This window comes from Phyllostomus discolor, chromosome 1, assembly GCF_004126475.2.
Source record: "Phyllostomus discolor isolate MPI-MPIP mPhyDis1 chromosome 1, mPhyDis1.pri.v3, whole genome shotgun sequence".
Classification (NCBI taxonomy): Eukaryota; Metazoa; Chordata; class Mammalia; order Chiroptera; family Phyllostomidae; genus Phyllostomus; species Phyllostomus discolor.
The window spans coordinates 133,257,958-133,272,970 of NC_040903.2; the positions used below are offsets into that span (position 1 = coordinate 133,257,958).

The following is a 15,013-nucleotide window of genomic DNA, read 5'->3' on the forward strand; positions in this document are numbered from 1 at the left end:
CCTGTGGGGGTTGAGGTGCCGGGAGAGACTCCCAGCCTCACAAGAGAGTTCGTTGGAGAAGCCCACAGGGTCCTAGAACATGCACAAGCCCACCCATACGGGAATCAGCACCAGAAGGTCCCAGCTTGGGGGAAGCAGGGGAAGGGACTCAAATCCGGCAAAGAGCAGAGCGAGTGCCATTGTTCCCTCTCAGACCCCTCCCCCACATACAGTATCACAACCCAGCGATGTGGATAACCCCACCCTGGTGAACACCTAAGGCTCCATCCCTCACTAGTAACAGGCGCATCAAGACAAAAAAAAAAAAATGACCCAAACGAAAGAACAGATCAAAGCTCCAGAAAAAATACAACTAAGCGACAAAAAGGTAGCCAACCTATCAGATGTACAGTTCAAAACACTGATAATCCAGATGCTCACAGAATTGGTTGAATTTGGTTGCAAATCAGATGAAAAAATGAAGGCTATGCTAAGTGAAATAAAGGAAAATGTATAGGAGACCAATAGTGATGGGAAGGAAACTGGGACTCAAATCAATGGAGTGGACAAGAGGAAGAAAGAAACAACCAAATAAAGAATTAAGAAACAAGAATTCAAAAAAATGAGGAGTGGCTTAGGAACCTCCAGGACATGTCTAAACGTTCCAACATCCTAATTATAGGGGTGCCAGAAGGGGAAGAGGAAGAGCAACAAGTGGAAAAGTTATTTGAACAAATAATAAAGGAGAACTTCCCCATTCTGGCAAAGGAAATAGGCTTCCAGGAAGTCCAGGAAGCTCAGAGAGTCCCAATGAAGGTAGACCCAATGAGGAACACACCAAGGCACATCAGAATTACATTAGCCAAGGTAAAAATGAAAGAGAGAACCCTAGAAGCAGCAAGAGATAAGGAGACAGTTAACTACAAAGGAGTTCCCATCAGACTGTCACCTGATTTCTCAAAAGAGACCTTGCAGGCAAGAAGGAGCTGGAAAGAAGTATTCCAAGTCATGAAAGGCAAGGACCTACATCCAAGATTGCTCTATCCAGCAAAGCTTTCATTTAGAATGGAAGGGTAGATAAAGTGCTTCCCAGATAAGGTCAAGTTAAAGGAGTTCATCACCACCAAGCCCTTATTTTATGAAATGTTAAAGGGACTTATCTAAGAAAAGAAGATAAAGAAAAAACATGTATAGTAAAAGGACAGCAAACTCACAATTATTAACAACCACACCTAAAGCAAAACCAAAAGAAACTAAGCAAACAACTAGAACAGGAACAGAAGCACAGAAATGGAGATCACATGGAGGGTTAGCAACAAGGGAGTGGGAGGAGGAGAGAGGGGGAAAAGGTACAGAGAATAAGCATAGATTGTAGGTAGAAAATAGACAGGGGGAGGGTAAGAATAGTATGAGAAATGTAAAAGCTAAAGAACTTATAAGTGTGACACATGGACATGAACTAAATGGGGGGGAAGTGGGTGGGAGAGGGTATACAGGGTGGAGGGGAGTGAAAGGAGGAAATGGGACAACTGTAATAGCATAATCAATAAAATATATTTTTAAAAAAATTCATACAATTCAACAATAAAAAGACAACCCAATTAAAAAATAGACAAAGGATTTTAATAGGCATTTCTCCAAAGAAGATGTATAAAAAGCAGATGAAAAGATGCTCAATGTCATTAGTCATTAGCTAAATGCACATCAAAATCGCAGTGAAATACCACTTCACATTCACTAGGATCGTCACAGTGCAAATAAGAGACAATAACAAGTAAGAAAGTGGAAAAAATTGAAACTTTTATACATTGATGGCGGGATATAAAATTATACAGCTTCTTTTAATAAGTTTGGCAGTTTCTCTAACAGTTAAACCATATGATACTATATGACCCAGAAATTCCACTCATAGGTACATACCCCCCAAAATTAAGAACTTTCATTCACTCAAATATGTACATGTGAAAGCTAATTAGCAGCATTATTCCTAATAGCCAAAAAATGGTAACAACCTGTCTGTCAATTGATGATGGATAAACAAAAAGATGTGTCCCTTCAGTGCTGTACCCACACAGCAGAATGTTACTCAGCAATAAAGAGGAATGGAGCTCTGTTACATGCTACAGTGTGGATGAACTTTGAAAAAATTATGCCAAGGGAAAGAAGCTAGTCCTAAAATGTCAGGTATTATATGGTTGCAATTATGTGAAAAGTTCAGAATAGATAAATCATAGCAGAAAGTAGATGAGTGGCTACCAGGGCCAGTGGGGAAGAGAAAATGGAAAGGGACTACTATGGGATTTTTCTTTTGGAATGATGAAAACGTTCTGGAACTAAATTGTGGTGATGATTGCACAGCCTTGTGAGCATCCTATAAACCTCTGACTCATGCACTTTAATACAGTGACTTTTATGGTGTGTGAATTATATCTCCCTTTGTTTTTTTACATTTTGTAAACTTTTTCCAGTTATGTTGAGATATAATTGACATAAAATATTGTATTAGTTTAAGCTATAAAACAAAATTATTTAATATATGCATATATTGTGACATGATCACCATAATACATTTAGTTAATATTCATCACTTCACATAGTTACAATTTTTTCTTTGTGATATCTCATTTTTTAAAAAAGAAATAAACACGTTATAGGTCCCACAACTTCAATTTTTTGTTCTCATCTAGCCTCACTCATTTACATTATCTCTCTGGCTCCTGAATACATCTGAGTTTGCAAACCTCACTTTGTATGTAGACTATAAATGGTAGAATTTACTTCAAGATTTATACAATTATAGTTTTAATTTGGACAGTATAACCAATTAGTAAAACATTTATATTGTGTTCATTCTACCTTATATCTGAAATTTGTCTACCTTTTTCCTCCACTATTTGTCTATTTATCTTCCTTCTACCCAGCCACCATCACCTCCCAGCCAACTACCTAGACAATTTTAGTGGCCACTTGGCTGGTCTCCCCCATCTACTTTTTCTGCCAGATAATTTTCTACAAAGCAGCCAAAGTGCTTACTAATCATACCATTTCCCTTTACTAAATTCTTTTAGTTTGCCATTGCCTTTTTTCCTTCTCTCTCTCTCTCTCCTTTTTTTTTCCATTGCTTTTTGAATAATGCCTACAAGGCCCAGTATGATCACCCATTTCTTGGATTACTTCTTTTTATTTTACACTCTCAAAATTATATGTTCTTTCCTGTTCCCTTCAATTCAATGCCTGTACATATTATCACCTCTACTAGAAATGGAGATTTCTTCTGCTGCCTTATTCCTCCTGAGTCTCTCAATTTAAATGTCACCTCTTCAAACAAGCCTTTTGTTTTTTCTTTTTATTAATCCTCATCTGAGGATATGTTTATTTGTTTGAGAGGGACAGAGAGAAACATCAATTGGTTGCCTCCCATACACGCCCTGACCGGGGATCAAACCCACAACCCAGGTATGTGCCCTGACAGGGAATCAGACCTGCAGCCTTTTGGTGTATGGGCCTATGCTCCAACCAACTGAGATAACCCAGCCAGAGCCAACCAAGCCTTTCTCTCTTGATCCTGAGACTAGATTTGGTCCTTGAAATGTTTTCATAGCACCTTGAACTTCTCCTTTCTTGGTATTTATTACATATATTAATTTCACAATGGTTTATGTTTTCTCTGCAAGACTATAAACTCTTGTCCATTACTTCCCAAGCATAATGCCTGACACTTAGTAGGCAGGCAGTAAATATTTTATGAATGGAGTCATATATTCATTGATGAACATAATCTTTGTTTTTATCCTAAAGGGAGGAAGAAAGGGAAGATTTTGATACTAGCACTGAGAGCAAAGAAATGGAGCAAAAGGAACTGGATCAAGATACAGTCACTGAAGATGAAGATGACCCAGGATTACACAAAAGAAGCAGAAGGGGTAATATAGAAATTTCTAAAGGACATGCTTACTTGTTTTTAATTGAGGCACTTTATTACTTCAGCTATTCTGAAATATATATTAACTCACTTTTGTTTGTGATTCCATTTGTTTTTTAAATGCTCAACCCATAGCTGTGACCATTCTGTCATTAAATGGTGCTATGAAGTTATGTTAGTATATTTATGATTAGGTCTTTATTTACATGTCATTTATACTTTAGGGGAAAGAGACCGTATTCCTATCTCTTTGATAGGTTAGTTTCTTGTAACTTCCATGTTTGGTTATTTAGTGAGTTTTGTTGAGTTTTTGTATTTACTACATTATATTAGGCCTAGTAGAAAAAATTTTTTTCTATAGGTACCCATTCAACATCGATTTAGTGCCTTTTAGATAGTAGAGATTCAAAGATCAGTAATGCTTGTAATTGGTGTCATATTTCTGAAAATGGAAATCTTTACTGCCTTAAAATAATTTCACAAATTCCTGGGTCAAAGGGAATACATTTTTTGAAAGCTGTTGAAACAAATTATTTCTGAGGATCTTTAACCATCTTCATTTAATAACTGTTGGAGGAGATCCTTAAGTTTATTCTGTGCTTGTAATTTGGATGCTACTTTTTCTACATTATTTTCTAAATGGTTATTATAGATAGAAAATCTCCTTTATCAAGGAGGCTGTATTCTCTGATTGCAATGCAATTGATTTAGAAATTCAAAACAAATAAACTTCATATGATTGGAGTCTTAAAACATAGTTCCAAGCAATGGGTCAAGCAAAAGGAGTAACCATAATGAAAACTAGAAAATATTTTAAACTAGTCAACACTACGTGTTAACATTTGTTTAATACAGTCCCTCTACATTGAAGAAATTTAAATTAGAGGTGGAAAATAGAATAATCCCTGACAAATACAGGGAAACAATAGATTAAAATGAATTAATGAAAAAGTTAAAATGTGAATAGTTCTAAACCATTAAAGATCTTGAATTAGTATTAAAAATCTTCCTCCAGTACTGGCTGGTGTGGCTTATTGGATTGAGCACCAGCTTGTGAACCAAAGGGTTGCTGGTTCAATTCCCAGTCAGGGCACATGCCTGGGTTGTGGGCCAGGTCTCCAGTAGGGGGCACACAAGAGGCAACCACACGTTGATGTTTCTCTCCCTTTCTCTCTCCCTCCTTTCTCCTCTCTCTAAAAATAAATAAATAAATAAATTGTTTAAAAATAAATCTTCATCCAAAGAAAACATTAGCACTGGACAGCTTTATAGGTAATTCTGCCATTTTAAAGAAGCAAATAATTTCAATCTTATAGACTCTTTCAAGCAAAAAAAAAAAAAAAGGTAGAATGAAAAAACACTCCCCAGCCATTTAAGCAATTTGACAGTGACTAAAATAAGAGAGAGGAGTCCAGGCAGGGAACTAGAAGTCCAGGCTCTTTCTATCTCACGGGTGCTTCCATCTTCATGTTTCAAAGTGATTTATCATCATGTGTCTATTTCAGCTAGTCAAAAGAGGGAAAGAGGCCCTGGCTGGCATAGCTCAGTGGATTGAGCGCAGGCTGGGAACCAAAGTGTCCCAGGTTCGATTCCCAGCCAGGGTACATTCCTGGGTTGCAGGCCATAACCCCCAGCAACCACACATTGATGTCTGTCTGTGTCTGTCTGTCTCTCTCCCTCCCTTCCCTCTCTAAAATTAAATAAATAAATAAATAAATAATCTTTAAAAAAAATACAACTTCTTTAAAAAAAAAAAAAGAAAAAAGAGGGGCACAACCCTGAAGTTACATGTAATGCTTTTGTTCCCATCTCTTTCACCAGAAGTTTCTCGTGTAACCATGCCTCCTGGGGAGAGAAGATCTGGGAAGTGTCCTTCTTTTGGATTGCTAGATAACCACCTAAAAGTTAGGGGTTCTCTTACTTGAAAGCAGTGGCCGGTAAACTAAGCTCCTTGGCCAAATCTGCCCTGCCCCCTGCTTTTATATAACCCATAAACGAAAAATGATTTCTACAATTTTAAATAGGTGCAGTTTTATAAAGAATGTTTTTTGACATGTGAAAATGATATGAAATTCAGATTTCAGTGATTGTAAAGTTTAATTGAACACAGCCATGCTCATTTATTTACACATTGTCCGTGGCTGCTTTCATGCCATAATGGCAGAGTTGAGTCTTTGTGGCAGAGACCATATGACCTATACAGCTTAAAATATTTACTGGCTAGCCCTTTTTAAATGTAGTTTGCTGACTCCTGGTTTAGAGGAAGCATTGACTATATATCCTGTAGAATAACAGACTCTGACACACTGTCCTGTATAGCAATCACAGATTTGTGTGTGTCCCTCTATGTTTAAGTGTACCGATTTCTTATCAACATAGTGTTATTAGTCTGTTAGTGCTGCCACAACAAAACACCACAGATTAGGTGCAGAAATTTATTTTCTCACAGTTCTGAAGGCCAGAAGTCTGAGATCAAGGTGCCAGCAGGGTTGATTTCCAGTGAGGCTTCCCTCCCCAGCTTACTGGACAGTACTTTCTCACTGTGTCCTCAAACAACCTCTCCTCTGTACCAGCAGTAGGAGGAGAGAGAATGCTCTGGTCCCTCTTTCTCTTCCTAGAAGGACTAGTGTCCCACCCTTATGACCTCATTTAGCATTAATTATCTTAAAGGGCCTGTCTCCAAATACAGTAACACTGAGGTTTAGGGTTTCAACTCATGAATTTATATTTCAGTCCATAACACATGATGACTGGAGGTAGTCTTATATCATATTTTTCTAATGAAAATTTAAAATGTGATGATGATCAAATGTTGTTTCATCTATAGTGAAAGGAGGACAAAATGGATTTAAAGAATTTACAAGGCAAGAAGAGATCAACTGTTTAACAAGAGAGCCTCTCACTGCTGATGAGGAAGAAGCTTTAAAACAGGAGCATCAGCGAAAAGAGAAAGAGCTCTTAGAAAAAATCCAAAGTGCCATAGCATGCACCAATATCTTTCCCTTGGGCCGTGACCGCATGTATAGGCGATACTGGATTTTCCCTTCTATTCCTGGATTGTTTATTGAAGAGGATTATTCTGGTCTCACTGAAGACATGCTGTTGCCTAGACCTTCGTCATTTCAGAATAATGTACAGTCTCAAAATGCTCAGGTATCCACTAAAACTGGAGAGTCTTTGATGTCTGAATCTACCTCCAACATTGACCAAGGTCCATGTGATGATTCTGTGCAGTTGCCAAAACCAGTGCATAAGCCAAACCGGTGGTGCTTTTACAGCTCTTGTGAACAGCTAGAGCAACTTATCGAAGCTCTTAATTCTAGAGGACATAGAGAAAGTGCCTTAAAAGAAACTTTGTTACAAGAGAAAAACAGAATATGTGCACATCTAGCTCGTTTTTCTGAAGAGAAATTTCATTTTTCAGGTAAATTTTCAGTGAAAACTACTGCCTTTATTTTTCTCTCCCCATAAACTCTGGTTTGGGATTAAACATTTCAAACTATTACAGTTCTGTTAAGGCACCATATCTTTCATTTAGATGATGCTGTCAGTTTGAGAGTTAGAGAAAGTTTGCCAATTAGGAAAATAAGGTTCTCTAGATTCCACTGGGTTCCATTTGTATTATGAGGAACACGTCTAGCAATGTGAGAAGATGCATAGTCTCCCTGATCTCATTCCTTTACCCGCAGGTTCTGAATACCCCAAGCACTAAGGTTACCATCAGTTTTAGAGATCACGGCTGGGTGGGGTCACTCGTTAAGGGTTTTGGCTGAGGGTCCAGGGACAGGTTCTGCTAGTGGTCACTTTGGAGATTAGCTGCAAAGGCAAATCAGGCAGCAACATTTCCCATTTGATGACTGGTCCATTGATGACAGATATACCTAAAAATGCATTACTGTTTTTTCATAAGTTTTTATATTGCTAAGTGAGATTCTCTAGGTAAAGAACTCTGAAATTTGGGAGATATTACCATCACTACTTTAGTTCTCTTCAGGATTAAAAACTGTGGCTCACCATTCTTTTTTTTAATGGCTTTTTTAGATTTAATTCATACACCATACAATTCACCCATTAAAAGTAGACAGTTCAGTGGGGAGGGGGGCAGTTAGTGTATTCACCAATATTGTGCAATTGTCATACAGTCAGTTTTAGAACATTTTCATCACTTCATAAAGAAGCACCTTATCCTTTAGTTGCCACCCCCCATAGACCTAAGCAACCACAAATCTGTTTTCTGTCTCTGCAGTATCCCTGTCTGAACATATTACATGAATGGTATTATATAACATATGGTCTTTTGTGACTGCTTTCACATAGCATAATGTTTCCAAGACTCATCTAAGTTGTAGCATGCGTCAGTACTTCTTTCCTTCTTGTGGCCAAACAGTATTCCATTGTATACCACACTTTATTTATCCATGTGTTAGTTGATGAACATTTCTGTTGTTCCCACCTTTTGGCTATTTTGAATAATGCCACTGTAAACATTTGCATACAAGTTTTTGTGTCTACATGTTTTCATCTCTCTTAGGTATATACCTAAGAATGAAATTACTAAGCCATATGGTAATTCTGCTCAATCATTTGAAGAACTGCCAGACGGCTTCCCAAAGCAGCTATACCGTTTTATATTTCTGCCAACAGTGTGTGAGGGTTAAGATTTCTCCATATCCTTGTCAACACTTGTTATTATCTGACTTTTTGATTCTAACCATCTTAGATGTGTGAAGTGATACTTCATTTTGTTTTCGATGTTCATTTCCTGAATGCGTAATGATGTAGAGCATTTCATCATAGTCTTTTTGGCCATTTGTATATATTCCTTAAAGAAAAGTCTATTCAGATAAGCCCTTTTTAGTGGGATTATTTATCTTTATTATAAGAGATCTTTTTATATTCTAGATATAAGTCCCTTTTCAAATATGTGATGTACAAACATTTTCTCTCCCTCCCCTTTTTTTAGTGCCTTGAGGATTTACCAAGGGTTTTTAATGTCCATCATGTCATGATCATAACACTCACAGGGGGTAGATTGTATTTTTAATAAGGAAATCATAACAAAGGTCAATACCTTTACCTTTTTATGATAACTATTTCAGACAAACCTCAGACTGATAGCAAACCTATATATACTCGGGGAAGAGCTTTCAATGCAAGTGATCCATCTCAGATGTCTGCAGAGAGGCAGCTTGAATTGAGGCTGAGAGATTTTCTTTTGGATATTGAAGATAGAATCTACCAGGGAACATTAGGAGCAATAAAGGTTTGTACCTGTTCCCATTTTTAGTTTATCTAATTGCCAGAGTTTTGGTCATACTTGTTAATTTCTTTGATATAGGCAACCTATATGTATTTTGAATAAATGCTAGTCAGTGATATTTTTTATAAAAACTGTTTTTAATTCCCCTGTATTAAAATGTTTATATATGAATATAAAATCCTTCTTAAATATGCTATATGACTGTTTTCTTAAATAGAATTTAGTGAACATAACTGACCTTTTTAATATTAATTTTTGATATTTTTTAAAATACCTGTTTTAATGATATTTTCATCCAAGATGTTGAAATGTGTAAGGATATTTTCTTCTTCCTTGACCAGCTCCCGCCTGCTTTGCTGAGTCTGGTTTGTTTATTGGTTTCTTTGTTACCTTTTTAAAATCTGTAAGTAATTCATGCTTTATGTGTGTGTTCTATTCATTGCTTTGCTATCATCTATCACTTTTTTGATGCTATCACTGACCAATCTTAGAATTATTTATAATTTCCTTATATAGAGGTCAAGGTACTAAAGGTTCCATCTATGAATGACATGAATTCCATTTTGACCACTTAGTAATCTTATTTTTAGATTCTTTGTGGATTCACAATGTGTTCTAGAATATTCATGAATTTTTCATATGTACATTGAACCTCATACTCCTTAGGAACAACATATGTCTATTTTCAGGGTGAGTAGTTTGGGTTTTGTTACAGGTTGCAGACCGACACATCTGGAGGTCAGCATTAGAAAATGGACGGTATGAGCTGTTGAGTGAAGGAAACAAGGAAAATGGGATAATTAAAACTGTGAATGAAAATGTAGAAGAGATGGACATTGATGAGCAAGCAAAGATCATAGTAAAAGACAGGTACAAAAAGTATTTTTTAAAGTAACTATCACTTTTCCTTGCCACTCTAATTATAATTTTTTCTGATGTAAATGTTTCTTTTTGTTTGGAAAAATTTGCTTTAAAATTTTATTGTAAGGACTATAATATTTATAACCATTGAAATGATGATTTTGCTTAAACCTCACCAAAAGACAACTTAAGATCATGATAATTTCTCAAGTTTAAAAAAGTCTTTGAGCCCTGGCTGGCATGGCTCAGTGGATTGAGCGCGGGCTGCAAACCAAAGTGTCGCAGGTTCGATTCCCAGTCAGGTCACATGCCTGGGTTGCAGGCCATGGCTCCCAGCAACCGCACATTGATGTTTCTCTCTCTTTCTCTTTCTCCTTCCCTTCCCTCCCTAAAAAATAAATAAATAAAATATTTTTTTTTTTAAAAAGTCTTTGAGCCCTGACCAGTGTGGCTCAGTTGATTGGGTGTCGTTGCATAAAGTGGAAGGTCACTGGTTCAATTCCAAGGTCAGAGCGCGTGCCTGGGTTGTGCATTCAGTCCCCAGTTGGAGCACATGCAAGAGGCAACCAACCAATGTTTCTCCTACACATCAATGTTTCTCTCCCTTTCTCCTTCCCTTCCCCTCTCTTTAAAAATAAATAAATAAAATTTAGAAGTCTTTGAACTTAAGGTGTTATTAATTTCAAAAAGTAACTTTATACTATCCATTTTTCTTTTCCGTAGGAAAATTTAGTAAATTGTGGTAGACTTAAATATTATTTGAACTAATTATCAGAACCTCTTTATCTATAAATAGGTACTTTTACTCTTTTGGAATTATGTTGGATAATGTCTGCCCTTAAGGAGTTTATTGTCTAGAAAGAAATGGTAGAGAGACATTAAGCTAGCAATTATAGAACAGGTGAGAGTTCTGATAAAAGTAAATATCCAGTGCAAATGTAGTACATAGAAGGGCTATTTATCTTGTAGAACATGGAAAACAGCAAAGAAAATGCCAGAGGAAGTGATTCCAAACTTGAGACCTAAACTTGGGGAAGATAGGATGCTGGAAAGGAAAACAGTAAACCAAAGACTTTGAGTGAATGGATTTGTCTTTTTAAATGACCATTGTAGCGGCAGCAAGGAGACGTACTGCAAAAGGGAGTAAGACTGGAGGCCAAGGAACTAGGCGGGAGGCAGCTACAAAGCCCATGCAAGAGAAATAGAGATGAGCTGCTTGAGGTGCTTGTCCTCTAAGGCCCGTCACAGTCTCTCCTCTCTGAAGCCTTTCCCTTGTGCCATGTCTCACTCTCCTTCCCTCCTCCAAATATGTGCCCTTCTGACCTCCTTAAATAACATGATATTTAGGTTAGCCCTTGATTCATGTATATATCCCCCTTTCCTACACTTCCACGAAAGCTTCTTGAGATTGAGGAAACTATTTCTTACACAGGTATAAATAAGCATTTGGATAAATGAGTGAACTCAAATCTCACCTAATAGTGTTTTTAAGTACCATAAACTCTTCATTGTTTTAATTATAGACTTTTGGGCATAAAAACAGAAACTCCAAGTGCTGTCTCAACCAACGCAAGCACACCACAGTCAGTGAGCAACGTGGTTCGTTACCTGGCAACAGCACTCTTTCAGATAGAGCAGGGCATTGAGCGGCGTTTCCTCAAAGCTCCACTTGGTAAGTGTCTGTTTTTAATTCAAAATAGTAGTTACACTTTAAATTATTTTAAAATTACTCTTTAATTAATAGAACTTGATTGGCTGACATAATAAAATTGATTGACTGACTTGAAAAATTTAAGATTGTATTTATATTTTTATGAGTTCTTTCAAGTGAGACTTATTTTTTAAATAATACTTAAATACTATTTTTAAATGTATTCTAGATATTCATTCATTTTAATAAATGTCTTATTAATTATTTCTGTCAATCTCTTCTTTTGTAAAACCTTCATCACCTGTGGCTAGCCAGACCCTGAATAATCAGAGATTGTACATAAGATTTTTTGTTATTATTTTAAACAGAACCCCAAAGAAGCTACTTAAATGTCCACCATTAAGGGCATAATTTAATCATGGGGTCACTAAGCTGAACACTTTATAAGAAGTGCTAAATCAGAAATACCAAGTGTTAAACAATACACAGATGAGTAAATGTTCTATAATTTATGGCTAGGATGATACAAATAATACTATGTAGATCATGTTTCAGCAATTTATGAAATTAATATGCTTTTAGGGACTAGCCAAGGAACTATAATCATTATGTCTTTAGGAAAATAGGTGTTTCAAATTCCAAATTAATTTCATGTCATCCTCTATTTTCCTGTGGCCTTTGAAATGTTGAATTAATTTATAGTTCATCATCTCAAGATAGTTTATATCCTATATCTCAATAATAGGATACTATAAGAAGCAGTTTTTTAAAACCATATTTTCTGGTCTCATATTGAAAGAGCAACTTGAATAGACTAAAATCCTTTAAAAATTATTTGAATATTATCTGTTGAGCAGTGAAAACAAAGTTTTATGAACAGATAGTACTATCAGAACAAGTTTAGAGTGTGATCATATTCATAAAGTGAGTGTTTTTAAGTTGAAGAGCTTCTGGCCAGTATCTCATTCTTATAATAAGCCTATTCATATTTTTATAAATTAATCATTCTACCATGAGCTTAATACCTCGCTTTTCACATTGAAAGTAGTATTTGTAAGAAATAAAATACATATGATCACATCTCACAAAGACATCACAGCTTGTATTTACTATATCACTCTTATTTCCCAGTCTGAAATATTTTTTAAGTCCACCCAATCTGTGCCAGTCTTCAATATTTCTTAATATTTTCTGTCTAAATCAAACTACATGATGAGGGCTCTCTCTTTGTTATTTCTTACAACCACATGTTGAAGCTGCAATAACTTCACTGAAAATTTCAATTAAAAGTTATTTGTAAATCATCTAGCTTTTTATTCTAGGGATTAATCACATTGGTAAAACTATGCATTTTTAACTAGGGAAGATAATTATACTTCAAGTAGTTATTTTAGGTAAGATTTGTGAAGATTATTGAGGTTAATAATTTTGCTATTTATAAAATCATGCTTATAGTTGAACCCTTATGCTGTGAAAAAATCCGCAAAGTAACTTTTTGGTTACTTTCAAAATAACTTAAAAAGTAACACAAATTAATAAAGATAAAAAAGGGAGATGGGGGAAAAAGACAAGAAAAAGAGAAGGAAAGATCAATCTAATATGAGAGATGGTAAATTTTTAACTTTTTAAAGAACTTCGTCTTTTTGTTAAGAATAGTATAGGAAATAAAGAAGCCAAAGCACTTATAGGTACGACTCATGGGCATGAACTAAGGGGGTGGAGGTGCAGGGCAGAGGGGGAATAAAGGAGAGAAAAAAATTAGGACAACTGTAATAGCAAAATCAAAATATACTTAAAAAACGGAAAAAATAACTTTTTAAAGAATTATATTAATTTATATATTGCTGAATACCGGTTTGCATATTTAGCTTTTGAAAGAAAACCTTGGATTTGATATTTTGGAAGGGAATATCATCTTTTTAACATTTTCCTTTCTACATTTCATACCTCAGCTAATCAAACTCTTTTAAGTCTGAATTGAAAAAGTTAACATTGGTGAATTAGCATACTTAGGTGTTAGTGAAAAGATTGAAGAGCTTGGGAATGCATGTTCACTTATTCTGCACATGGTGTTTATTCGTGGCAATTGTTTCTGTTACTGGTACAGGGAGATTAACAGGTAGGAGTTTTTGTTGTTTGAGCTCCCAGAGAAGCCTCTCGGCATGGTCGCGTGGGTTACTGTACGGTGGCAATTACCAGTAGAAACCTCCCAGAGTAATACTTGATCATGCAACTCTACCAATGTTCTGTGTTAGTGAAGCCCTCTCATTTAGTAATTTCTTGAGGAATTTATCCATGCTAGCAAAATGGAAGATAAAAAAGAAACAAGATATTTCTTCCCTTGAGCATGTATAATGTGAAGAAGAAGCAAGGTTTAAGATTTTTAAAAAAAATAGGAAATGGAATCAATTGTATATACTATTTTTATCTTTATTGGAATACTATATGAAAATAGAAAAAGACAGATATCCATTTATATTTATTTTATATTTTGAACATTTTAAAGTGGGTGGGAGTACTTATAGTAAAAACTGGACCTTGAGCTACCACTGGTATAATTTTCTAAAAGCTCTTCTTTGATCAAAACCCATAGTGTTTGACCAGCCTTTCAGTTAAAAACCACTCAAACTGATTTTCAGAGTTTCAGATCTCCAGAAGATCTTCGTGATTTGTCTTTTTCTTCCACTCTTTCACATTGGCCTCTGCAACCTTGTTTCTTGCCATTACCAGTAAGAATGCCCTCTGGTTTATCCAGAAAGATTTCTGCAAGATCTTTGAATTAGCAGTTCTTACTGTCTTTTTCCTTGAGGGTCCCACTCAGGCCAGAATTTTTCATGAAGCCTTATATCAAAAACCAAGATAAATAGCACAAAATGAGAGGGTAGAAGTAAATCAAATGGACTGTACTGTGTTTATTTCCCACTTTGCTAATGTTTCTCTTCAGCTTCGTCTGAGGAGGCATTTGAACCAGGGATGCATTTTCTTCCTCTCCCATTGGGTGATTAATCTCTATTATTTTTAGAAGTTCTGTCGCTTTTCAACTGCTTATTTACCCATATTTTCAAATGTTTATTTCTTTTATCAGTTGGTTGCCTCTCACACACCCCCAACAGTGGGAGGTGGGAGGACCCGGCCTGCAGCCCAGGCGTGTGCCCTGGCTGGAATTGAACCAGAAACTTTTCAGATTGCAAGCCAGCACTCAGTCCACTGAGCCATGCCAGCCAGGGCTCACATGTTTATTTTTTAAAACATGTTAAACAGTTATTTAATATTCTGTATATAACTCTAATATCTCAAGTCTTTATGGGTTAGATTCTGCTGGCTCATGTTTATAGTGTTT

The 15,013-nt window shown here is 36.0% G+C and overlaps 1 protein-coding gene across 1 annotated transcript in view; it reads left to right on the plus strand.

The window, feature by feature from the left end:
- BAZ1A (bromodomain adjacent to zinc finger domain 1A) overlaps positions 1-15,013 on the plus strand; it is an 84,678-nt gene that overhangs the window by 56,025 nt on the left and 13,640 nt on the right. Inside the window, 5 exon segments of the mRNA XM_028508285.2 lie at positions 3,778-3,902; positions 6,729-7,325; positions 9,001-9,164; positions 9,877-10,031; positions 11,546-11,694. Coding sequence (XP_028364086.1) covers positions 3,778-3,902; positions 6,729-7,325; positions 9,001-9,164; positions 9,877-10,031; positions 11,546-11,694 — 1,190 coding nt within the window.